At 51.7% G+C, this 23,001-nt stretch overlaps 1 protein-coding gene across 20 annotated transcripts; it reads left to right on the forward strand.

The window, feature by feature from the left end:
• Positions 1 to 19: 19 nt before the first annotated feature.
• On the forward strand, positions 20 to 21,655 carry Cluh (CLUH binding protein of NUMT mRNA). Of its 20 annotated transcripts, none has more exons than XR_015630598.1 (27): positions 20 to 219; positions 325 to 643; positions 6,897 to 7,099; positions 7,634 to 7,805; positions 9,729 to 9,872; positions 10,021 to 10,145; positions 10,228 to 10,382; positions 10,484 to 10,609; positions 10,870 to 11,017; positions 11,179 to 11,271; positions 11,865 to 12,559; positions 14,496 to 14,722; positions 14,857 to 14,965; positions 15,099 to 15,199; positions 15,786 to 15,938; positions 16,018 to 16,080; positions 16,192 to 16,436; positions 16,696 to 16,780; positions 16,922 to 17,075; positions 17,154 to 17,293; positions 17,945 to 18,025; positions 18,103 to 18,228; positions 18,320 to 18,441; positions 18,666 to 18,759; positions 18,842 to 18,976; positions 19,061 to 19,134; positions 20,261 to 21,653. XR_015630598.1 is itself a non-coding variant. In XM_087571978.1 (27 exons), the coding sequence occupies exons 3-27, from the start codon at positions 6,911 to 6,913 to the stop codon at positions 20,442 to 20,444; spliced, it is 3,936 nt and encodes a 1,311-aa protein (XP_087428104.1). In that variant the 5' UTR covers positions 20 to 219; positions 325 to 703; positions 6,897 to 6,910; the 3' UTR covers positions 20,445 to 21,653.
• The last annotated feature ends 1,346 nt before the right edge of the window (positions 21,656 to 23,001 follow it).

Consider the following 23,001-nt stretch of genomic DNA (forward strand, 5'->3'; position numbering starts at 1 on the left):
AGCGCGCACCACGTGGGCCGGTGACTCCGTCCTTCCCGCAGCGGCCGCGGCGCGCAGGGCACTTGGGTTAGTGGCGCGGCGTGCGGCGCGGAGAGGCGAGCCGGACGCCCGCTCCCGCCATGGTCATTAAGACGGACGAGTTGCCGGCAGCCGCCCCGGCCGATAGCGCCCGGGAGCACGGCTCGCAGGCCGGCGGCAAGGGGCGGCCGAACGCGGCTGGTGAGTGAGTGGGCTGGGGGTAGGAACAGCTGGGCTAGGGCCCGGGCGGAGTCGGGCCGGAGGGCTCGGGACTCGGTGGGATCAACTGTCTTTCCTCCGCGTCAGTGTGAGCGGTGTACTGGGCTGCCCCCGCCCTGAAGGTCACCTTCACTGGCACCACCGGCTACGGCCTGGACTTCGCACGTGGGGACCGTGGAAGGGCAGCCACGGCGGACACACGCGCGCAAGATCGCGGGGACACGTGCGCGCACACGCGGTTTGGTTTCAGGGTGCGCCGCCGCCACAGACGGATGGAATCGGCGGCCCCACCCCCTCCGCGGCCCTGCTTGGGGAGCTCTTGGGGCTGGGGGCAGTGACACTTGCGGCCCAGCCTCCTTCTGGTTCTCTTGTCCTAGACGTTCCTGTGCGGCAGAGCTGCAGCACTGTGAGTGAGGCTCAGTTTGGAGCTGCCCAAACTTGGACTATGGGAAGAGCGCAAGTTGGGGTGTGTGTGTGTTATGGGGGGGTTGTCTCTGGTACATTCTTAGAGACAAGGGCTTAACCCCAGATCATCAGGCTGTGGTCTCAATTCTTTTAGTTATTGGCCTGTACTTGATCTGGGGGGTGGGGTCTTGCCTGTGTGTGTGGGCAAAGCCTAGCTGTTTGTCAGGGGGAGGTGTTTGTGCCTGAACTTGATCATTAACCTGCCTTATTGCGAAAAGTGGGTCAGACTAGAGCTGCTGTTTTTTTAAGGCAAAGGTCATTAGTGTGGAGTGGAGCTACCAGCTCTCCCCCATGGAGGCTGTGTGGCGGTGGCTTTGGGAGTGGCAGAGGCTTGTCTAGGGGTGGGGCTTACTTCTCTTGTACTTCGCCTGTGTCCTTTCTGTTATTTTCACCAAGTCTCAGGCTCCAGCCTTGAAACTAGAGACCCCTTCCTAGGGCCTCCTCACTTTTCCTCGGGGCCAGACTGATCCTTTCACTTCTTCCCGGCTTCAGTGAGCAAACTAGGGCTAACTGGGAGTAAGAATGGGCCTAACACTTGCTAGACTGTTATCCATCACAGTGGACCTACCTTACCCAAGACAAGGCTTGAGTTGTACAGAACAAGAAATGCTGAAAATACTTTGTCTCTGGATCCACGGCTGGGTAAAAGAAGGTTGAAGCTGGCTGTTTCCCCTCCATCAAAGAGATCTGAAGAGCTATGAAGCAGCTTGTCCAAGGTCACAGTGATTTCATTGTCTAGGGAAGCATTTGGATTTCAGTTTATGGCTAGCATGCCAAGCCTGCCCCAGCCCAGCCTAGAGGAAGCCGAGGTGGGCATGCTGGTTTATCATGTATGTGATTCAGGGAGCTTAGGAACTGCAGTGGTGGAGGGTTTTTAGTGAATGAAGCTCCCTTCTTAATGATATGCTGAAGGACTCTTGGGGGTCGGGGAGTGCTGGGTTGGGGTCAGAGCATAGTTCATCTTGGGGACACAGGGCTTTCTACTTGGTAGGACCTTGGCTTCTGTGTCACAGAAAACCGGTATAGATAACCAAGACTCATTTTACGGCCATTTTGGATCTGTTCAAAGAAGAAACATAAATTGAGTCTGTGTTGTGTAGGTCTTCCTTCCTCTGTTATCCCCTGGTAAGGTTTCTGCATGGGTATCAGAGTGCAGACCCCTGAGCCTCAGCCCCTATTTCAGAGCTCTCCAGTACCTTTGAGGAGGGGACAAGGCAGACAAGGGTCAGTTACCTTAGGAATAAAGTAACTTTTAGGGGTTAAGAGAACAGGCAGGTTTTTCAAGTTCACAGTGGTGTGTCAAGTTCCTTCTGCACAGGGGAGGGCTCTCAGAGCTGGGCGTGGAAACTGAAGGGGATCTGGCAGACAAGGGGAGAATTTAGGGGCTTATAAGCTCTCCAGCAGGATCTTAAAGGATCTTAAAGCTCTTCTGGGTGGTGTCTGAGAAAATAGTGAACTATACTTGGACCTTAAAGACCTGTTTCTGGTCTGCGGAAACAGGAAGAAGGCAAACAGGGTCTTCCATAAGCTGCCTCTGCCTCTGTCCACTTGAATGGGCTTTGAAGCACTGGGTTCCTAGGATGGGGTGATGTATCTTTTGGGGTTCTACTTCCTGTTCTTGCTTCACCTGATGGTTCCTTAGCTAGGGTGTAGCCTGGCCCTGGCATAGTCTCTGAAGACTATCAGACCGGAGTGGCATACAGAGGTTACTTGTGGTTACTCAGATCCCTTTGAAAGTCCTTCCTGTGACCATCTCTGGCTAGTGACATCCCTGTATAGCCCTAGGGAAGGCCATGTGTTGTCCTTCCACTCTGATCTCTTCTGGAGACTGTAGGAGTCAGTTAGCACATGCACTAAGTGCATTCAGGCAGTTGGTCCTATTCTGCAGAGGACTGCCTTTTTATTCCACTTCCCTAAAGCCTAGGTCCTCAGAGGACCTGGATTTCAAAGGACCCCCTGGGATCCGAGTGCAGGAGAATAGAGACCTGGCTGATCTTATGGCGTCAAGCACCACCTAGACTGACTCCTTAGGCTTCCAGGAGGAAGGCACTGCTGTAGTCTGGTCCTGGGGGAACATAGCAATAGATAGTACCCTAAAAGTAGTACCCAGAGGTTGGGATTGGGATTCTGACACACACACCTTTTCCTAGACTTAGCATCACAGACTTCTTTTGCTTCTGTGGCTTTGGACAGCTCACTTACAAGACTTGTAGAGCTTTAGTCTCCTTGAGTGAGATGGAGTGGCTGATGTGAATATGGTCCTTCTGGGGAATGGCCTGGAGTGAACACTGGCTTAATGTAAACTAGAGTGGAGTCAGTGTTGGCATCCTTTAGCATTACCAGGCTGCCTGCTCCCCTCCCAGGATTAGGGTGTGTTTGAAGAGGGGGTTAAAAGGAATGGAGCTCTGTCTGGATCTGACCGTTTTTGCCTCAGGTCATAGTGTGAGGTTCAGAACCTGCTAGGGCTGAAGAGAAGCCAAGGGTTTGCTTAGCCATTTCTGGGAATGGAGGGACCTGGAGTGAGAGCCCTGCTCCCCTTTCCACCCCCATGCTGGTTAGTATGGATGCCAGAGCAGTCCTTACTAGGCCCTGGCAACAAGTCAGAAGCCCTGCAAATGCACCCTGGCGAGGCTGGGCATGCTGCTTCTCCACAGTGTGATGGCCTTCAGCCTCTTGCTGGCAGCTCTATTTTTCCCCAGGGGAGACATTTGGTTTTCTCCTGGTGGCGCACAGGCTGCTGGGAAGAGCAGAGGTAGCCTGCCAGCTTCTTGGTGCAGCTTTAAGTCCTGAGGCTTGGGTGCAGTTGTCCTCTGAGAGATTGGGGCCCATCCCCCCCTCACTAGAACCAGTGACTCTCAGGAAAGAGTCCAGCTGCCAGGTCACCTGCAAGGGGCAACAGGAGCCAGAGGCCTCAACCAGTCCTTTGACCTAAGAGGAAGGCAGAGTGCTCTTTCGGTAGCTGGTGGACCAGGGGTGGCTATCTGATGGCGTGGGCCCGGGTCTGTGCCAGCTGTTGTCAGCAGCTGGCTGAAGCAGTCCTGCCCACCACCGGTGTAGGTGGAGCTGAGGAGAGGACCCCCTTGCTGAGCCTTGCTCCTGCCAGCCTACCCCCTATGCCTTCTATCCAAAGGGGCCCAGATACCCCAAATTCTGGATTCCTCTTTTCCTCTAATGGCTTCACTAGCAGTGATCCCTTTTCTGAGGTATGTGGGGAGGTGGGCCTAAGTGTTAGTAGTTCTTTCCAAGGTCCTGAAGCCAGTGGGGCCTCCTGGCCCTCAGTTGTCCTTCTGCCCGACCTTGAAGAGAAAGAGAGGCAGGGGGAATGTGCCCTTCCCAGGGCTGCCCCAGCAGGCCTGGCCCCACTGAAACCTGAAGCCAGCTGGAGCTCCAGCCCTGAGCCGACCAACTGCATTACCACAGTGATAGAAGCAGAGACTGGAACAAGGGACAGAGGCAGCATTGGGCCTGGGCCTGGGCCTGGGCCTGGTTCTGGGCCTGGTTCTGGGCCTGGTCAGGGAAGCTGGCGGCCTTACTGCCATGGCAGTTCTGAGACTCCAGAGCCAAGAAGAGGGCAGCTGCTGACTGTACCAGGTGGGCTGTGGGGCTGTGCGGACCCAGGTACTAACCAGAAAACCACTTTCACAAGTCCCGTGGTGGGCAGGCTTTCAGGTCCCCCTGGAGGAAAGAGAGCCAGGGTTGACTGTCCCGGAGGAGAGGAAGCCCTGAAGAACATTGTCTTAAATCTGACTATCCCAAGGGCTCATGTTCCTGGGCTTAGGCAAAAGGGCTGGGGTTCATTTTGCCTTTCCCTTCTTACTCCCTTGCCCTCTACTGCAAACATGTAGAACACAGGCTGTCTATTAAGGTCCAGGTTTAACTGCCTGCCTGTGTACCTTCAGTGATTAAAGCGTGGTCTCTATATTGAGTGAGGGCTTTCCCAGCTTCTCCTCCATCTCCATTCTAGGAGATTGCCAACCTGGAAAATCATCTCCAGGGAACCAGTAAGGGGAAGCTTCTTCTGTGTGTACCCTAGATTGCTTTTAGCATTGCCTTCCCCTTGTCTGCTCTGTCTTTAGAGCCAGACAAGGGTTCACTTGGGGTGGGTTTTTCATTTATTTTTTCTTTTTGTTCTTTTGAGACAGGGCTTCTCTGTGTAGCCCCAGCTGTCCTGGAACTTGCTCAGTAGACCAGTCTGGCCTCAAACTCAGATCTACCACCCTCTGCCTCCAGAGTGCTGGGATTAAAGGCATGTGCCACCACTGCTATATCATTGTCCATTTTTTAGGGGCTGAGGCCTCCCCACCTGGGGCTGCTGGGTCACTGAAAGGGATATCCTGTGTGTCCTATGGTTCTTGGATGGAACTCCTAGTTTGGAGAGGGTATGATATGGTACAGATAGCATAATAGGAGGCCCATAGTGACTAGTGGCATGAGCTGGTGAACCTGGGGTTCACTTTAAACCTTTCTAGGACTTGGTTACCCTTTTTGGGAGGAGTTGGTACTATATCTGAAATCCTAAAGGTTCTATTTACCAACTATTAGGTTGCGGGGTAGAGGAAAAGGGCTGGGGCTTCTCTCCATGCCCCTAGTGTTGCCTATCTATTTTGAGTCAGTCTACCTCCTTGAGGCCCTTGATTGGACCCTTGAGGTTTTGTATTCTGTTACTACTCCTGATGGAAACAGGATGGGTAGGAAAGGGACCATGGGGTCTGAGTGGGCTGGGCTGACATCTAGAGCAGGGCTGTTCTGTCTGGCACGGTCCTACTCATAGCTGGAATAATGGGACTACAAGCCAAGGGGGCCATTCTGACAGACAGGTGCTGGGGCCAGGCTCTCTGTTTGCCAAGTAGATATCCAGGCAGACCTATGTTTAGCTGGAAGGTTTCTGAGAGGTGGTCCTTGGCTTCCCAAGGGTGGAGAGGCATCTCTTTGCTCCCCTTAGTGCTGGCATTGGACTGGGGAGTAGGGTTGTCACCTGCTCCTCTCTTCCCACAGCATGCTAAGTTGGGTGCTGCACACAAATATTGGTCTCGAATATACACTAGCATTAATTAACTTGGTATCTTTTCATTGAGCTAGAGTAGAGGAGGGCAGAAGGCAGAACAGAGAGCCATTGCTGTGAACAGCTATTCACAGAAGCCAAGTGACTGCTCCTGAATGCAGTGACGGGCTGCTGCCAGCCCAGGTCATTTGGGAAGGCTCTGGAGAAAGTTTATATACTTCCAGCTTAATGAGTTGGAAGGGCCAGGTGCAGGCAGGCAATTCTCTGTGAATTCAAGGCCAGCCTAGTCTACAAGTCAACTCCAGGATAGCCAGGGCTACACAGAGAAACCATGTCTTGAAAAACGAAACAAAACAAAAGAGTTGGAGTTTGCCCAATGGATCATTATATCATGGGTGACAGAATGATCCAGCAGAAGCTATAGAATAGTTAAGCAGGAATGTTTATATGTGTGAAGGGGTCACTATCAAGACGTAGAGGTGAGAGGAAAGCAGCTAGCAAGAGCTGAGACTGGTTTTAGGTGCCCTAGAATGCTGACCACACTTGAGTCATCAGCACTTTATCAGAAGGGTTCAGAAACTTTTGATATTGAAAAACTATACTAAGGCCATGGCTGTAGAGCCCCAATACCTAGGAGTTGGTTGCAGGTTTAGGGTAAGCAACAAGGTACCGGGGAGAGAACAGGGCCTGGTTTGTCCGAGATAATAGATTCTATTCTAACAAAATGAGCCTTTGGTGAGGTCTAAGGGGAAGTTACATGTTGATGGTAGTTGACTTGATTGAGAAGCTTACCCCAGGCCAGCATTGGCCGTCTGAGCTCAGAGATGGGGAGTTTTGAATCCATATGGGAAATGAATTAGGAGGGGCTGAGGTCCGCCTATAGCTCAGGATCACTGGAGAGAATGGATCATTGGATAGAAGAGGAGGAGTTGAGCAGAGGCCTTGCTGCTGGAGAAGGTTGGTGTGTGCCATTGTGGCCCTGGAGAGGAATCCTGACTGCTGTGGTGAGGAACAGTGTATGGAAAGGGAGGGTGTAGAATGTGGAAAGGAGATGGCAGTGTTTACATGGATGCAGTGAGGGGACTGGTCTCTAGTGGGTCTATGGAATAGATTTACTCTCAACTGGGTGTGTGAGGTAGAAAGCCCCACCTGCCCAGCTAGGCCCATCTGACTCAGCTCTCACCTTTCCCAGATCCCCCCTCAGTCATGCTGTTGAATGGTGACTGCTCAGAGAACTTGAAGAAGGAAGAAGGGTCATCTGAGCCACCTAGAGAAAATGGGCTAGATGAGGGTGAGCCTGGAGAGGAGACCACTGGACAGGAAGTCATTGTCATTCAGGACACAGGCTTTTCTGTGAAGATCCTGGCCCCTGGCATCGAGCCCTTTTCCCTGCAGGTAAGACAGATGGAGAAAGATGTGCTGGGGACCGGGTCTGAGTCTGCCGCTGGAGGAAGGTGTTTGAAAGTCAGGCCTTGTCCTTGCATGTGCAGGACCTGTGGGCAGGAAGCTGAGTCCTGCTTTTGCCTAGGGTGTGGGCTAGCATACTAGATGAGGCTAAGTTCAAGGCCTTGCCTCATGACTAGATGACAAGCACCAGCAGCCACTGGCAAGCCAGAGTCATTTGCTCTAGAGGCCTTAGTGCTGCTTCCCCTGCTTTTTCCAGCCTCTGGTTGAGGAGTCGCTCTTGATTCCCATAAATAGTTTAGGTCTGGGCCAAGCTCCGTCTAGTAAGTTCATATATGTATAAGTATGTATGTAAACACAGATGCAGATGAATATGGCATTCCTGGATAGGGCTGGAATTTAAAACCCCAAAAGTAGCAAGCTGGGGGATTTATTCTAGGAGCCCAAGTGCTCGCCTGGTGGCATGGAGGTATGCTTTGCACCTCCCCATAGAGTTTCTTACTAGAGTGACCTTCCTCCCTGCAGGTGTCCCCCCAGGAGATGGTACAGGAGATCCACCAGGTGCTCATGGACCGTGAAGATACTTGTCACCGTACCTGCTTCTCACTGCACTTGGATGGCAATATGTTGGACCACTTTTCAGAGCTACGCAGCGTGGAGGGACTGCAGGAGGGCTCGGTGCTCCGAGTTGTGGAAGGTTGGTCTAGACTGAGCTGGTGGCTGCCAGAGGAGAGCCCTCGAGTTAGGCCAGATATTTGACAGACACTATTACTGTTGTTTCTCTGCTCCATCTGGCCACATGGAGGTGGTACTGACTTAGAAGTTGCTACAGCCTGCTTAGGCTGTCATTCCCTTTCTTTCTACTACATGGTCCACAGTTTAAAGACTTAGGTCTCCATTTTTAAAAATCAAGCTAGTTCCAAACTAGGATTGAAATTAGCCTATCAAATTCTGAAAAGACAAGTATTGCCTCTTTCAGAACCAAAAAGTTTTATAGCTCTCTTTTTTGTTGTTTGCTTTTTTGTTTTATGTTTTGTCTTTCTTTGTTGCCCTGTCTGTCCTGGAACTTTTTTTGTAGATCAGGGTAGAGGTAGAGACCTGCCTTACTGTGCCTCCCAAGTGCAGGAATGTTTCCTGGCTCTTGAGGGAGGAGGGTGTCAGTGTCAGAAGTTTGCAGTTCTCCTCTGGTATGGGGAGATGGTTGTAGAAAAGCAGCTCCTATAGCAGGTCTGAATGAATCCCTAGGAAGTCAGCTCATTAAGAGCCGATATGGAAATAGCACAGTTTATGCCTGTAATCTCAGCATTTGGGCAGCCGAGGCAGGAGAATTGCTGTAAACTGGACGTTTACCTGGGCTACAGAATAAAACCCTGTCTCAAAAAACCAAAATGGGAAATAAAGGAGTAAGTGAAGTCTAGGATAGTCTGTACCACAGCTGACTTCTCAGTTGATCAGAGAACCACTTGTCCTTTCAGAAAACGATTAAAATTCACAAAACACACACTGTAGAGCAGTGTTGGCTCCGAGGTTCTTAGGATGTCAAGTCCTTAGACAATCCCTGAGGAGCATGGGTTGAGGCTGTGGAGCCCTGACAGCTCCACAGGACTGAAGATATCTGAACAAAAAGCCCATGGCTTTAATGGGTTTTCCAGGACCTGAGTAGACTTCAAGAGCAAGTGGTAGCATGTTCTTTGCAAACAAGGATCCCACTAACTAGAGGGTGTATGGGTGGGTGGGGGTGGGTGGGAGGGTGTGGGGGTGGGTGTGTAACCAGAAACCTGGCTTAGGTGTTTATCTTTTGGAATTTCTTGGTGACAGTGTAAGGCTGGTTTTCAACTTGATATATGGATGAACTCTTGATCCTCCACCACAATGGTTGGGAGTCTAGTGAGGTCCTACCATAGCTGGCTGACAGGAGAATTAAAAATGGGAACCCTAATTGGAAAATTCAGGGTTTAGGGGTGTGGCTCAGCAGTTAAGGACATTTCCTCTTCAGTGGACCTGCATTCAGTTACCAGCACCTACATCAGGCAGTTCACAACAGCTTAAGTCTAGTTTCAGGGCTTCTGATGCCCTCTCCTGGCCTCCATGAGCACTCCACTCCCCACACTCCACTGTGGCTTACAGTAACACAGAAACATACAGATAGTTCACACTTAAATTAAAAACACAAATTAAAAATAAAACCTTGAATAGGCATGGTGGTCTGTGTCTACCATTGGCACTTAGAGGCAAGGACTTGAGGATCACTGTTAGATCGCTTTGTCACTTTGCCCCAACCATGCAATAAAATAAAATAAATGGAGGTTTAAGCTACCCCAGCAGCTATAGATTCAGCTTAACTCTACACCTTCTACCACCCCGCACTGTAAGGAGAGAAAGCTGGTCACGTGGCTCTCTGCCTGTGGTCGCAGTAGTTGGGAGGTTGAGGCAGCCATAGCACTGTGAGTTGAAGGGTAGTCTGTGTTACATAACTCTAAGGTAGCAAGAACTTTAGAGACCTCGTCTTCTATTTTCAACGAGCTCGCCCTCCCACCCCCATGAAAGCACTCTGCAAATCTTGTTGCAAGTCAGGTTATTCTAATAGGGTTATAATAATGCTTTCACCCTCCTCTGACAGAGCCTTACACAGTTCGGGAGGCCCGAATCCACGTGCGCCATGTCCGAGACCTCCTCAAGAGCTTGGACCCATCTGATGCCTTCAATGGAGTTGACTGTAACTCCTTGTCCTTCCTGAGTGTCTTCACTGATGGTGACTTAGGAGGTGCGGGGAAAATTGGCACTTGGACTTGTGCAGAGGGACAAAGGCTGGGGGTTGGGGTGGGAGCTTGCTGAAGTCAAGGCAAGCCAGGGACACATTAAGTAACAGAAATGGTTGGTTCCTGGCTGACCACCAGCCTTGGGTTCCTCAGACAGTGGGAAGCGGAAGAAAGGCTTGGAGATGGATCCCATCGACTGCACACCACCTGAGTATATCCTGCCAGGGAGCCGGGAGCGGCCTCTGTGTCCCCTGCAGCCCCAGAACCGTGACTGGAAGGTAAGACTTTAGAAGCATCAAGGAAGACCCTGGTGGGAAGATCCCAAAAGTCCTGTCTCCTCATGTTTGGCCATTTGTGCAGCCCCTGCAGTGTCTGAAAGTGCTCACCATGAGTGGCTGGAACCCCCCTCCTGGGAACCGCAAGATGCATGGGGACCTCATGTACCTGTTTGTGATCACTGCTGAGGACCGGCAAGTGAGCGTCACTGCGTCCACACGGGGCTTCTACTTGAATCAGTAAGTCTCTGCTCGTCCTCCACGTGCCCTGGCGTGTCCCCGTGTTCTGAGTCTAATGATAGATACTTAGGGCACCTGCTTAGTGACCCCTCTCCTTGCAGGTCCACAGCCTACCACTTCAACCCCAAGCCTGCCAGCCCCCGCTTCCTTAGCCATTCTCTAGTAGAGCTGCTCAACCAGATCAGCCCAACCTTCAAAAAGAACTTTGCTGTGCTGCAGAAGAAAAGGTAGCACCTTTGCCACCGTGCCCTGCCCTGCCTCCAGTCACAGGCTGGACCCCACACCAGCATCTCTGCCTGAAGAAATGGTGTCCCTGTGCCTGAGAATACCTGGTTCAAGGGGGCAACAGCCCTGGGAGAGATGCCCTTTGGTTGGCATCTATGGGTAGGAGATGCCAGAACAGTGAGGGCCTCAGAGAAGAGGAGGTCACACCTGGGCACTAAACTTGGAGGGGTGTCCCACCTTCCCATTCCCCTGCCTGCCACAGGGTCCAGCGCCACCCGTTCGAGAGGATCGCCACCCCGTTCCAGGTATACAGCTGGACAGCCCCCCAGGCGGAGCATGCCATGGACTGTGTGCGTGCTGAGGACGCCTACACCTCAAGGCTGGGCTACGAGGAGCACATTCCTGGACAGGTGCTACCCAGACCCGCCCTTCTGCCAGGCTCTATGCACCTCCCAATAGGCTCCCTCTGATCTCTAGGGCCTATCCACAGGGAAGTGGAAGAAGGGGATAGCCCAGAGCAGGTCAGGAGACACAGGCTGAGCCTGCCTCTGCCTCCCTGGTCCCTCCACAGACCCGGGACTGGAATGAAGAGCTGCAGACAACAAGGGAGCTGCCCCGCAAGAACCTGCCTGAGCGATTGCTTCGAGAAAGAGCCATTTTCAAGGTGACTGCAGCCTTAAGCCTCCCTGTTACTGGGCTTGTGGGTAAAGAGAAAACCAGAGGCTGGCACTAGCCTACCTTTGTTGGCAACACTGGAGATAGACTTTGCAGGGTATGTCAACCTCCTGCCTCTCAGAAAACCACCTCAGGTTTTTGCTATGGCTTCACTGAGATTCTTGGCTGTAGAGTGGGAAGTAATCTATTTTCTTGGATGTAGTCAGACTTGGTGGCAGGGACCTTTACCTGCTGAATCGTATCGTTTGGCCCTGCATACTCCCTTTTGTTCCTGATTGGGTCTTTTCAGTAGAATTGTCGAGGTTTCAAACTGTTTTTAAGAGGTGATGCTGTTGGGCTGGGGATTTAGCTCAGTGGTAGAGCGCTTACCTAGGAAGCACAAGGCCCTGGGTTCGGTCCCCAGCTCCGAAAAAAAGAACCAAAAAAAAAAAAAAAAAGAGGTGATGCTGTTGCCCATTTCTAAGCACGTGAGGCTAGGGTTCCTTAGTTCCCAGGGCCTGCGCGGTCTTTACTACCTAGGGAATCTGGGCCAGGATAGGATGTACCTTGGTGCTCTCACCCTCCCAACCTTGGCCTTCCCAGGTGCACAGTGATTTCACAGCAGCAGCCACAAGGGGTGCCATGGCAGTTATTGATGGCAATGTGATGGCCATCAACCCCAGCGAGGAGACCAAGATGCAGATGTTCATCTGGAACAACATCTTCTTTAGCCTGGGCTTTGATGTCCGGGACCACTACAAAGACTTTGGTGGGGATGTGGCAGCCTATGTGGCACCCACCAATGACCTGAACGGTGTACGCACATACAATGCTGTGGATGTAGAGGGGCTGTACACACTGGGTACAGTGGTGGTGGATTACCGTGGCTACCGGGTCACAGCTCAGTCCATCATCCCTGGCATCCTAGAACGGGACCAGGAGCAGAGTGTCATCTATGGCTCCATTGACTTTGGCAAGACAGTGGTGTCACACCCACGCTACCTGGAGCTGTTGGAGCGCACCAGCCGGCCTCTCAAGATTCTGCGTCACCGAGTGCTCAATGACCGAGATGAGGAGGTGGAGCTCTGTTCCTCAGTCGAGTGTAAGGGCATCATTGGCAATGATGGGCGCCACTACATCCTTGACCTACTGCGCACCTTCCCACCTGACCTCAACTTCCTTCCTGTGCCTGGTGAGGAGCTGCCTGAGGAGTGCTCTCGAGCTGGCTTCCCCCGAACCCATCGACACAAGCTGTGCTGTTTGCGCCAGGAGCTAGTAGATGCTTTTGTGGAGCACAGGTGAGGAGTGGCTGCTGTAGGCCTGGACTGACAGGGAAGCTGGCTCAGGATCATCTGTTCTGAGGGAATTCTGGAAGGCAGAGACTCCCAGATCACTTCCTAGAGCCCAATTATTAATCTCAGCCTTTGCCTGCCTCAGATCTCCAGATGAAGAAGCGCAGGGCCTCTGTCAGTTGTAGAGTTAAAAGTGCCTAAACCAGTGTTCCCAGCAAAGTGGTCCTGGGCTTTTAAGGGGTATTTGGAATCTCGTGGGCGGTTTAAAATGCCAGTCAGTGCAGATATGGAGCTGGGAGCAGCAGGAGCTGGGAGATGCTCAGTGAGAGTGCTTATGTTGTAAAGGAGGACTTGGATTCAAATCCCCAAAGCATCAACATACAAGACTGGGTCATAAGCATGTGTCTAACCCCACCACTGTGGGGAGAGAGCAGAGACAGGGGACTCAGGGGACTTGCTAGCTGCTGTGTAGTGTAAGCTCAGTGAAAGGTCCTGTCTAAGGGAGTGAGGTGGATGGTAATATAGCAACAGCTGATGGCCTCCTGTGGCTTCCCTGTGCACATACACTCCCATATAAAGACAAAGTCAGGCATGGTGGTGCACACCTGTAATCCCAACTCAGGAGGTGAGGCAGGTGGATCTCTAGAGGCCAGTCTGGTCTACGTAGAAACCCAGTCTCCAAATAAATGAATAAATGTGTTAATATAGTATAACGACAGGAAGAATGTCATAGGACAGGGCTGGGAGGTGGGGCTTCAGAGTGCTGGGCTGCTGGCATTGATTGCACCTATCTGCTGTGTCTCACACAACGATGCACTCTTTCCAGATGCTCCTGGCGGTCCTCTTCCTCACTGCTGAGAGCCCTGATCTAGAGCTATCTCTCCCCCATATGCCCCAGCTGTCTTCTAAACTTGAGGACAATTTAGTGGGATTTTGTTTGCTTTTGAGTCAGGGTCTTGCTGTTTTGCTGCAGAAGTTTGCCTAGAACGCACAATACTGTCTCAGCCTCCCTAGTACTGGCTGGGATTACAGATGTGCAACATTACACTTTGGTTTTGCTCTGACCTTCTCTCTGGTAGGGTTGCTAGCCTGGCACAGGCATGCGTACACACTCACATGCCAACAGGACAGACTGTGTTCCTATGCTAATGGGATAGTGTTCCCAGTGCCAATGTATTTTTGGCCTCATACCTGGAGCCTGGGCCTGCCTCTTTTTTTGTTTTGTCTTTGTTTTGTTTTGTTTTTTTTAAAGATTTATTTAATGTATATGAATACACTGTAGCTGTCTTCAGACACACCAGAAGAGGGCATCAGATCCCATTATAGATGGCTGTGAGCCACCATGTGGTTGCTGGGAATTGAACTCAGGACCTCTGGAAGAACAGGCAGTGCTTTTAACCGTTAAGCCATCTCTCCAGCCCTTGTTTTATTTTCTTGAGACAAGATTTCTCTGTATAGCTCTGGCTGTCCTGGAACTCATTCTGAAGACCAAGCTGGCCTTGAACTCAGAGATCTTTCTGCCTCTCCTCCCCAGTTCTGAGATTAGAGGCATGTGCTGATACCCGCCTGGTTTGTTTTTTTTTTAAGAGTTAATTGCTATAGTCGTGTGTATGAATGTTTTACCTACATGTATGTGACCACATGTATGCCAGTTTCCTTTTTTTTTTTTTTTTTTTTTCGGAGCTGGGGACTGAACCCAGAGCCTTGCGCTTCCTAGGCAAGCGCTCTACCACTGAGCTAAATCCCCAACCCCATATGCCAGTTCCCTTAAAGGTCACAAGAGGGCATTGAACTTTCTGGAACTGAAGTGCAGATGGTTGAGAGCTGCCATGTCAGTACTGGAAATTGAATCTGTAAGAATAGCAAGTGCTCTTAACCACTGGGCAGCCTGGCCCCAGTCTCCACAGCCCCTTCTTCATCACGCCTGCCTTGCTGCTCTTAGGTACCTTCTCTTCATGAAGCTGGCCGCCTTACAGTTGATGCAACAGAAGGCCAGCAAGGTGGACACCTCCACCTCCCTGGAGAATGGTGGCCCTCCCTCCTCAACAGAGACCAAATCTGAAGACTCACTAGGATCTGAGGCAGGTTGTGAGGAGGAAGGCAGCAGTGTGAGCGGCCTGGCCAAGGTGAAGGAGCTGGCAGAGACCATCGCCTCAGACGATGGCACAGGTGGGGCTGCTGTGCTTGTTTGGTTGTGGCAGTTTAGCTCACAGATCTCTGAGGGGCAGGCAGACATCCCTAGAGCGGGTGGGCAAGAGGCTCATAGCAGCACAACTCTACCTCCTATCCTCACATCCCCACAGTAGACCCTCGAAGCCGAGAGGTGATCCAAAACGCCTGCAAGGCTGTTGGCTCTGTCAGCAGCACAGCCTTTGATATTCGCTTCAATCCTGACATCTTCTCTCCAGGCAAGTAAGAATGGATGGATACTCAGTGAGTGAACCCGCAACTGTGGGCGGAGCATCATGGGATGGGCTTGGGCTCTTGAGCAGCAGAAAGCTGCCTGCCTGGGTCTGGCTCAAGCCTTCCTGTTCTACCTCCCCAGGGGTTCGATTTCCTGAGTCCTGCCAGGATGAAGTTCGGGACCAGAAGCAGCTGTTGAAAGATGCAGCTGCCTTCTTGCTCTCCTGCCAGATCCCTGGTTTGGTGAGGGAGGGGCTGAAAGGACGGGTTGGGGCTGCCTAAAGGGTCTGTTGCAGACCTTGGTGCCTTGTGCTCCTTGTCCCTAGATCACATGTAGAGCCTTCTTAGAGCTGCTGCATTAGCCTCTCCTTGCTGGCAGACTGGCAGCACCCAGTAAGTCAAAGGAGGCATCAGACATAGATAGGCCCCGCCCTGGCAAGGCTGAGTTCTGGTCTTCTGAGGCTCAGATAGCAGGGGCCTAGTATTCCCTGTCCAACTGATTCCACTAGCTTTCTGCCTAGGCTTGCTTCCTTTTTTAGCCACAGATCCCTGGGTCCGGTGCCATTTTTGCCTCGGGTTGTGAGTCAGAATAAGGAATAAAGCTGAGGTTTCTTCCCATATGACCAGATGACCCTGTGCCACCCACCTGTCAGGCTACATTCTAATGGGAAGGCAAGGACAGGTTCCTGTGCCTTTTTCATACTTTGTCCCCTCTCTTCCTCATGTAAGTCAGCGCCTTAGTTCTGTCCTTCCATTAGGGCTCCAGGGAAGACCCAGAGGGTTGGGGGCAAAGGGCTGGGGCTGGTCTTGACCTGATGCAGCCCCACAGGTAAAGGATTGCACAGAGTATGCTGTGCTGCCCATGGACGGGGCCACACTGGCTGAGGTGATGCGCCAGCGTGGCATCAACATGCGATACCTGGGCAAGGTGCTGGATCTGGTGCTGCGGAGCCCAGCCCGGGACCAGCTGGACCACATTTATGTGAGTGGGGCTTGACCTGGGAGGTGGTGGCAGCTGGAGGCCTGGAACCTGCCCGAGACTTCCTTCTTTGACCCCCCAGAAAATCGGCATTGGAGAGCTCATCACACGCTCCGCCAAGCATATCTTCAAGACATACCTACAGGTGCCGCACTCTTTCCCAACTTGCTGGGATCTCCCTGGGTGGCATGGGGCCTGGAAAAGAGCCCTGGTTGGCTTAGGGCCATCCTGACTTCAACCAAAACATTTGGTTCAGGGAGTGGAGCTCTCAGGCCTCTCAGCTGCCATCAGCCACTTCCTGAACTGTTTCCTGAGCTCTTACCCCAACCCTGTGGCCCACCTGCCTGCTGATGAGCTGCTCTCCAAGAAAAGGAACAAGAGGAGGAAAAACCGGCCTCCAGGAGCTGCAGACAACACTGCGTGGGCTGTGATGACCCCCCAAGAGCTCTGGAAGAACATATGTCAGGAGGCCAAGAACTACTTTGACTTCACCCTTGAGTGGTACGGGCACAAGGGGCAGCGATCATCACAAGTGTGGGAGACGGGAGGGTGGAGTGGGGCAGCATCTACGGCCTGTGGTCTACGGGCAGTGGAGTGAAAACAACAGGTATAGTTATGTGGGACCAGTGTGGGAAAGTGGGGTTGGCTGTAGGGGTTAATGCTGAGCAGTGGAGAGCAGTGGTTACGGGCTCTGGAGTTCAGCAGCTATCCAGAGTGGCAGGCATGTGCAGGGCTGCTCAGCCCCTGCTCCTACCCCTAGTGATTCTGTGGACCAGGCTGTGGAGACCTACGGGCTGCAGAAGATAACACTGCTACGGGAGATCTCACTGAAAACTGGGATGCAGGTGGGCCCTTCTTTCCAGCCTGGACCACAAAGCGGGGGAAGGGAGCTTTCTTGGGACAGTAGTCCTGGACATGTGATGGTGGGCTGGGAGGCGCTGTTCTTGTGTCCAAGGCTGAGGCTTTGGGTGTTGGGCCATCCCCAGATTCTGCTGAAGGAATACAGCTTTGACAGCCGCCACAAGCCTGCCTTCACTGAGGAAGATGTGCTCAATATCTTCCCTGTGGTCAAGCATGTCAACCCCAAGGCCTCGGATGCCTTCCACTTCTTCCAGAGTGGACAGGCCAAAGTACAGCAGGGTGCGTGGCACTGTGGGCTGGGGGAAATGGGAGTGTCTCTTGCCCAGCCCTGACCTTGCCACCCTGGCTGCCTCTTAGGCTTCCTGAAGGAAGGCTGTGAGCTCATCAACGAGGCTCTGAACCTGTTCAACAATGTCTATGGAGCCATGCATGTGGAGATCTGTGCCTGTTTGCGGCTTCTGGCCCGCCTCCACTACATCATGGGGGATTATGCTGAGGTGCGTTGGCTGTGGCGCTTCTGGCGCTCATGTATTAGTTGGAGCTGCATGAAAGGTCTGGGGGCCCCACCATCACTGCCTTGTTAAAACAGGAGAATGCTCTCCCTTGGGTTTCCACGTAGTGGCATCCCAAGAGCTCCAAAGTTCTTGTTCCATGAGCTCTCAACCATTCACTTGCTGTCCTTGGAAGAGCTCAGTAGCTACCTGTGCTCTGTAAGGTGAGCATGACATGACAGCTCAGAGATGGTGGCAATAGAGTTGTAAGAGCTGTGGCACAATATCTGGCCTTTGAGTGACCGTGGGAAGACCAGCCAAAGGTCTCTTTTGTTTTCCTCAGTGTTGTGTGATTTTATTCCAGCTATTTCGATGGCCCTGGGCTCTCAATCAGAGGCTGTCAGGGAGGTGTTTTAGAAGTGAATGCATTTTCAGCTAAGTTTCAGATCTGTTTGTTTTTGCATAGACGACTTTAGGGAAGATGTAGAACAGTAAGTTTCAGGTGGTCTCAGTGTGGCCAAGACCTCCAGAGTCACAGCCCCTGCTATTATCTTGCTGCCTGTGTGCAAAGGATAGAAGTTGCAGGCTAGCCCATGCTGGTGGGGCTGCTCAGTTGGGAAGCAGTGCTCACCTGAGATGGATACTATCCCTTTCCAGGCCCTCAGTAATCAGCAGAAGGCTGTGCTGATGAGTGAGCGGGTGATGGGCATTGAGCACCCCAACACCATCCAGGAATATGTGAGTAGCCATGCTGGGGTTGGCGTGTAGGTGTGGGTGCCCGAGGCTACCCTGACCCACCATGACCCCACCCACAGATGCACCTGGCCCTCTACTGCTTTGCCAGCAGCCAGCTGTCCACAGCCCTGAGCCTCCTGTACCGTGCCCGCTACCTCATGCTGCTTGTGTTTGGGGAGGACCATCCTGAGATGGCATTGTTGGATGTGAGTATTGGAGAGGAGTCTAGGTGAACAGGCCGTGGGATGGACTTTGTGTAGGGGGAGGAACTGACGTAGTTTCTTCCTTATCCCCCAGAACAACATCGGGCTGGTGCTGCATGGCGTAATGGAGTACGATCTATCCCTGCGCTTCCTGGAGAATGCACTGGCTGTCACTACCAAGTACCATGGTCCCAAGGCCCTTAAGGTGGCTCTCAGGTGAGGCAGCACTGGCTAAGACCCCCAGCAAACTCCTGGAGACACAGAGTGTGGTTGGGAAGAGGCCCTTTTGTCTCACGCAGTTGAGAGAAGTTCTTTGAAGCGCTCTACCTCTCATCTGTGCCCTTTCCTTGGTTCCTTGGGAGCTCCTGGGAAGGATTCCAGTCCTTAGATGGGCTCCACTTTTTGTCGCTCTTTTGCCCCATATATTCTGTTCCTTCCAGCCACCACCTTGTTGCCCGGGTTTATGAGAGCAAAGCTGAGTTCCGGTCAGCCCTCCAGCATGAGAAGGAAGGTTACACCATCTACAAGACACAGGTGGGCCTCAGCATAGGCTGAGAAGGTTGGGCCTGTGGCCATCTGTGCAGCCCTGATCTCCTTTTGCTTTGGTCCTTTATAGCTAGGTGAGGACCATGAGAAAACCAGGGAGAGCTCTGAGTACCTCAAGTGCCTGACCCAGCAGGCTGTGGCCCTGCAACGCACCATGAATGAGATCTACCGTAATGGCTCCAGTGCCAATATCCCACCCCTTAAGGTATAGACCTGTGCTGACTAGGTGGGTGCAATGCCCTAGCCTCTTGCTAGGCCACACTAACCTGGCCTTCCCCACCACCCTCAGTTCACAGCTCCCAGCATGGCCAGTGTCCTGGAGCAGCTCAATGTCATCAATGGCATCCTCTTCATTCCTCTCAGGTAAGGGTTTCCATCCACCCAGCCCTGGCAGTAAGCCTTCGGTTCTGCTTAAGGTACATGAGCAGAGCTCGTGACTTTAAAAGCACATGGCCTATAGTAAGGTTCCTTGTGATTTCTCCCAGACACCATATAGTCCAAGAAAGACATAGCCATAGTGTTTTATTTATTTTCCTTTATTTTTGTTGTTTTGTTTTATTTTCTTGTTTGTTTTGAGAAAGTTTCTCTGTGTAATAGCTTTGGCTGTCCTGGAACTCACTCTGTAGACCAGGCTGGTTTCAAACTCAAAAAGATCCGCCAGCCCCTGTCTTCCAAATGCTGAGATTAAAGGCCTGGCCATTTATTTTATGACAAGAGTTCAGTGCTAGCCCAGGCTAACCATCACCTCATGATGTAGCCCAGGCCAGCCTCAAATTTGTAGTAATCCTGATTCAGTCTTGTGGGTTCTGGGATTAGGCGAGTTGGCCTCAAACACATGATCCTCTTGCCTCAGTTTTTCAAGTGTTAGGACCGCAGTTGACTTGTACCACTACCTGGTTTCTTTTCAATTTTTAGCATACCTTGTTACATTTCTCCCTTTTCTTGTTTTGTTTTAGGCAAGGTCTCATGTAGCCCAGGTTTACCACAGAACTAGCTATGTAGTGAGAATGAGCTTGCACTCCTGTTTTTGTTTCCCAGGCTGTGCTGTTGTACCTGGCTGGCCTTGTTTCCCATTATCATCTTGGTGATCTTTCACTTTTCAGTCCATTTGATGTGACTGCATTCTAGCTGTCACCTTTTCCAGTGCAGGGCTGTGCCTTGTCAGCCAGCTTTTTGAAAACTCTCCTACAACTCTTGCAAACTCCTCTGAAAGTACCCCCCCACCTCTAGATGTGGGAGATGTTGTTAGCAGGCCAGCCGGCAATGGGAGGGAGCACCCTTGTCCCGTTTGCTGCATGGTCTGCTGTAGCGGGCAGAGGTTGAGAGCGGACTGAACCAAATGCTGCGTCAAGTGTAGGCAGCACTGCTCCTCTAGGAGGGGCACCCGTTCATCTCTCCACTGTCTCAAGTGGCAGAATACTGGAAGGAAGCTGCAGGGTGGCACAGGGTCCAGGCTACTCTGACTCCATTTTCGCCTCCTAATGTTCAGCCAAAAAGACCTGGAAAACCTGAAGGCAGAGGTGGCACGGCGACACCAGCTCCAGGAGGCCAGCAGAAACAGGGATAAGGCTGAAGAACCCATGGCCACTGAGCCTGAGCCAGACAGAGCCCTGGAGGGCATGGGCTCCCCTCAGACTGCCAAGGAAGGTCCTTCCCTGAGCTTACAGGGATAAAAAAGGAGAGAAAGATGGACAGTCCAGCAGCCCCATTACCCGGTGATGCAGACAGATTCCAGGAGAATTCTGGGGGGCATGCCCTGCAGATTGGGAGAGGAAGCTAATCTTCCACTTTCTACCCCCACCTCACCCTACCATCTGCCTGGGGCCCTGCCCTGGCCTGCCTGCCCCTAAAAGATGGTTTTGCACTGGTTCAATGAATATTCAATGCAGAGGCCTAATTGAAGACAAGAAAAATGAAGTGTGTAAGGCATCAGCTCCAGCTGGGGGCAAGTGCCTCCCCAGCCTCAAGCCGATGTATGTCCATGCCTGTGGATGTCTTGCTCCGTCCTTCCTGATGTATATAGCCCAGTCAGTTCTGAGTGGATGACGTGCAGATAACAATTTCTCAGGTCATTTCTATGTTTGACATTATGGCTGCTGCTTTTGTTGCTACTACCCTTGGGTCCAGCCTGGTTTAAGCCAAAAAAGATGGGGGCTTTCATGTGTCTTGGGAGGGGGAGCCAGATGTCTGGTAGGGTGCAAGGTGAGACCTACAGTGGCTTTACTGTGATTGGGCCTGGCCTACCTGTAGCCTTAGGGTGAAGGGAAGGGGCCAGCGTTGGTGGACCCCACACATCCATGTGCCTGGCTTTGGCCAAGCAGGAGAGGTGGTCCTACCACAGGCTTTGACTTGCCTCCCTGTACCCCGGGTGAGCATAACCTTGGGGGCCAACAGTCTGAATGTATCTTTCTCCCCATTTTAACCTGAGCTGCCTAATGCATAGTTGGGTAAGGGGTGGGACCCAGGGCTGAATTGTGGATCCCAGGGAAAGTGCCATGCCTAGGAGTGATTGTCACCTCGGTGGAGCCTGACTCCTTCTTGGTTTTTGCCATATAAGCACTTACACAAAGAAGCTCTTGGGTGTTGGGGCTCCTACTGCCTTGGCTGCCCTCTCTCTCTCCCCTCCCTGCCTGTGTCGTTTTTCTTTGTCTGCTGTCCCTGAAGGAGATGGCCACCCTTTGAGCCTAAGAGAGCTGTTTTAGGCAGATCCTCTACTTGGGGCTTTTCTGGAGCTGCTGATGGATAGTATCTGTCCAGGGACCTTGTTTCAAAGGGAATGGGCGGCCAGCAAGGCATCCCCACAGCTACTAAGAACGTTTTCTTGTTTTTAAACCATCACATCTTCATTTCACATTGGAATAAAGTGAGTTTTTGAAACCTGCTGCCCCAGCTTCCCCTGTGTGCTCTGTGAAACGTGTTCCTATTGCTTGAGTGAAGCTGTAAGAAGTACTACTGGGAGGTAATTACACATATATTGGGTCAAACTCAACATGTTCAAGCCACTGAAGTGGAAGGGGTATGGCCCCAGCTATCCAGCTGGGCCCTACATAGGAGAAAAAGGCTGCAGTGAAGGATGTGTGGAAGAGGGTTTTGTAGTCTTCTGAACATCTATTTAGGCTTGTGCCTTATTCCCTTCCCTTGTGGCTGGTAGATGGGGTTTAGCAAGTAGAAAAGAGGAGGGAGCACTGGCTTTGAGAGTATAAGAGCCAGTTTATGTAGGGCTAGTGAAATGGAGGGAAGAGGTGGGCAGCTAGTAGACTTGTCACAATGGTTGCTCCTAGTCAACGGCCTCATGCATGCTTGAACATGCTTTCTGGCTTCATATGACTGGGGATCCCAAAGTCCTAGAACATTTGATAGTCTGACTTTATGAAAAATACCAGCCCTAATTTACTGTCTTTTTTCTTAAGCCAGTAGGAGAAAGATATTTCTGATCTTGGTACTAAGTAACATCCATTAAGTACCTACCAATGACTGACCATTTAACCCTGGTATGTTCCCTTTATAATTTGATCATTTGAGGCAAAGGCTGGGGATGTGGCTCCCTGAAATAACTTTTACCTAGCACAGACGGGAACAAAGGAGTATGTATGTGAGGAGAACGGGTTTGATGAGACCCTGGACCTGGAGACATTTGTTCTCAGCCTTGTTAGGCTAACCTGGAGGACATGTTCAAAAGCCTGCCTGTACTGCCTCTTAGTATATCTTGGGGGCGGGGGACGGGACCCTAGAACATGCACATCTAATGAATTCCCAGAGGATACGCTGACTCAGAAGCATAGAACTGCTCCTAGCAGTTCAATTCACCTCTGTACAAGTCCTCACCAGATTAACCAGGAAGGATGCGGCATCCCGCACACACAGCTTTTCCCCCTGCCTTCAAGGAGGGAAGCCAATGTGTGATACACAACCAGCTTTTACAATAGAGTATGATATTTAAGTTAGAACTCCAATTGGAGGGAAAAGTGGTCAGGTCTAATGCCATGCTCTTAACAGAGGGGGAAAAAGGAGGAGTCCCATAATCTAGTAGGAAAGCTGGCCAAGTACATTCTCACCCAGCTTCTTTCGGTTGGAAAGATGCCTTCCAACAAGAGGCACTACATTAACCTGCACTCTTGTGTACAAAAGGATAGAGACAGCTAAGGACATGAGGGATCAGCATGAGGTGGGGCATCCAGAACAAATGAAGCCTTACACTTATCTCCAAGGCAAGAGATGACAGAAACAAAA

The sequence above is a fragment of the Rattus norvegicus genome, chromosome 10 (assembly GCF_021556685.1).
Source record: "Rattus norvegicus strain SHRSP/BbbUtx chromosome 10, alternate assembly SHRSP_T2T, whole genome shotgun sequence".
In the NCBI taxonomy this organism is placed as follows: domain Eukaryota; kingdom Metazoa; phylum Chordata; class Mammalia; order Rodentia; family Muridae; genus Rattus; species Rattus norvegicus.

Coding starts and splice junctions, on each gene's coding strand:
- Cluh (XM_087571973.1), top strand. CDS start 3,687: ATGGCGTGGGCCCGGGTCTGTGCCAGCTGTTGTCAGCAGCTGGCTGAA. Junction 12,560..14,495: donor GATGCTTTTGTGGAGCACAG/GTGAGGAGTGGC, acceptor TGCTGCTCTTAG/GTACCTTCTCTTCATGAAGC. Junction 18,977..19,060: donor CCAATATCCCACCCCTTAAG/GTATAGACCTGT, acceptor CACCACCCTCAG/TTCACAGCTCCCAGCATGGC.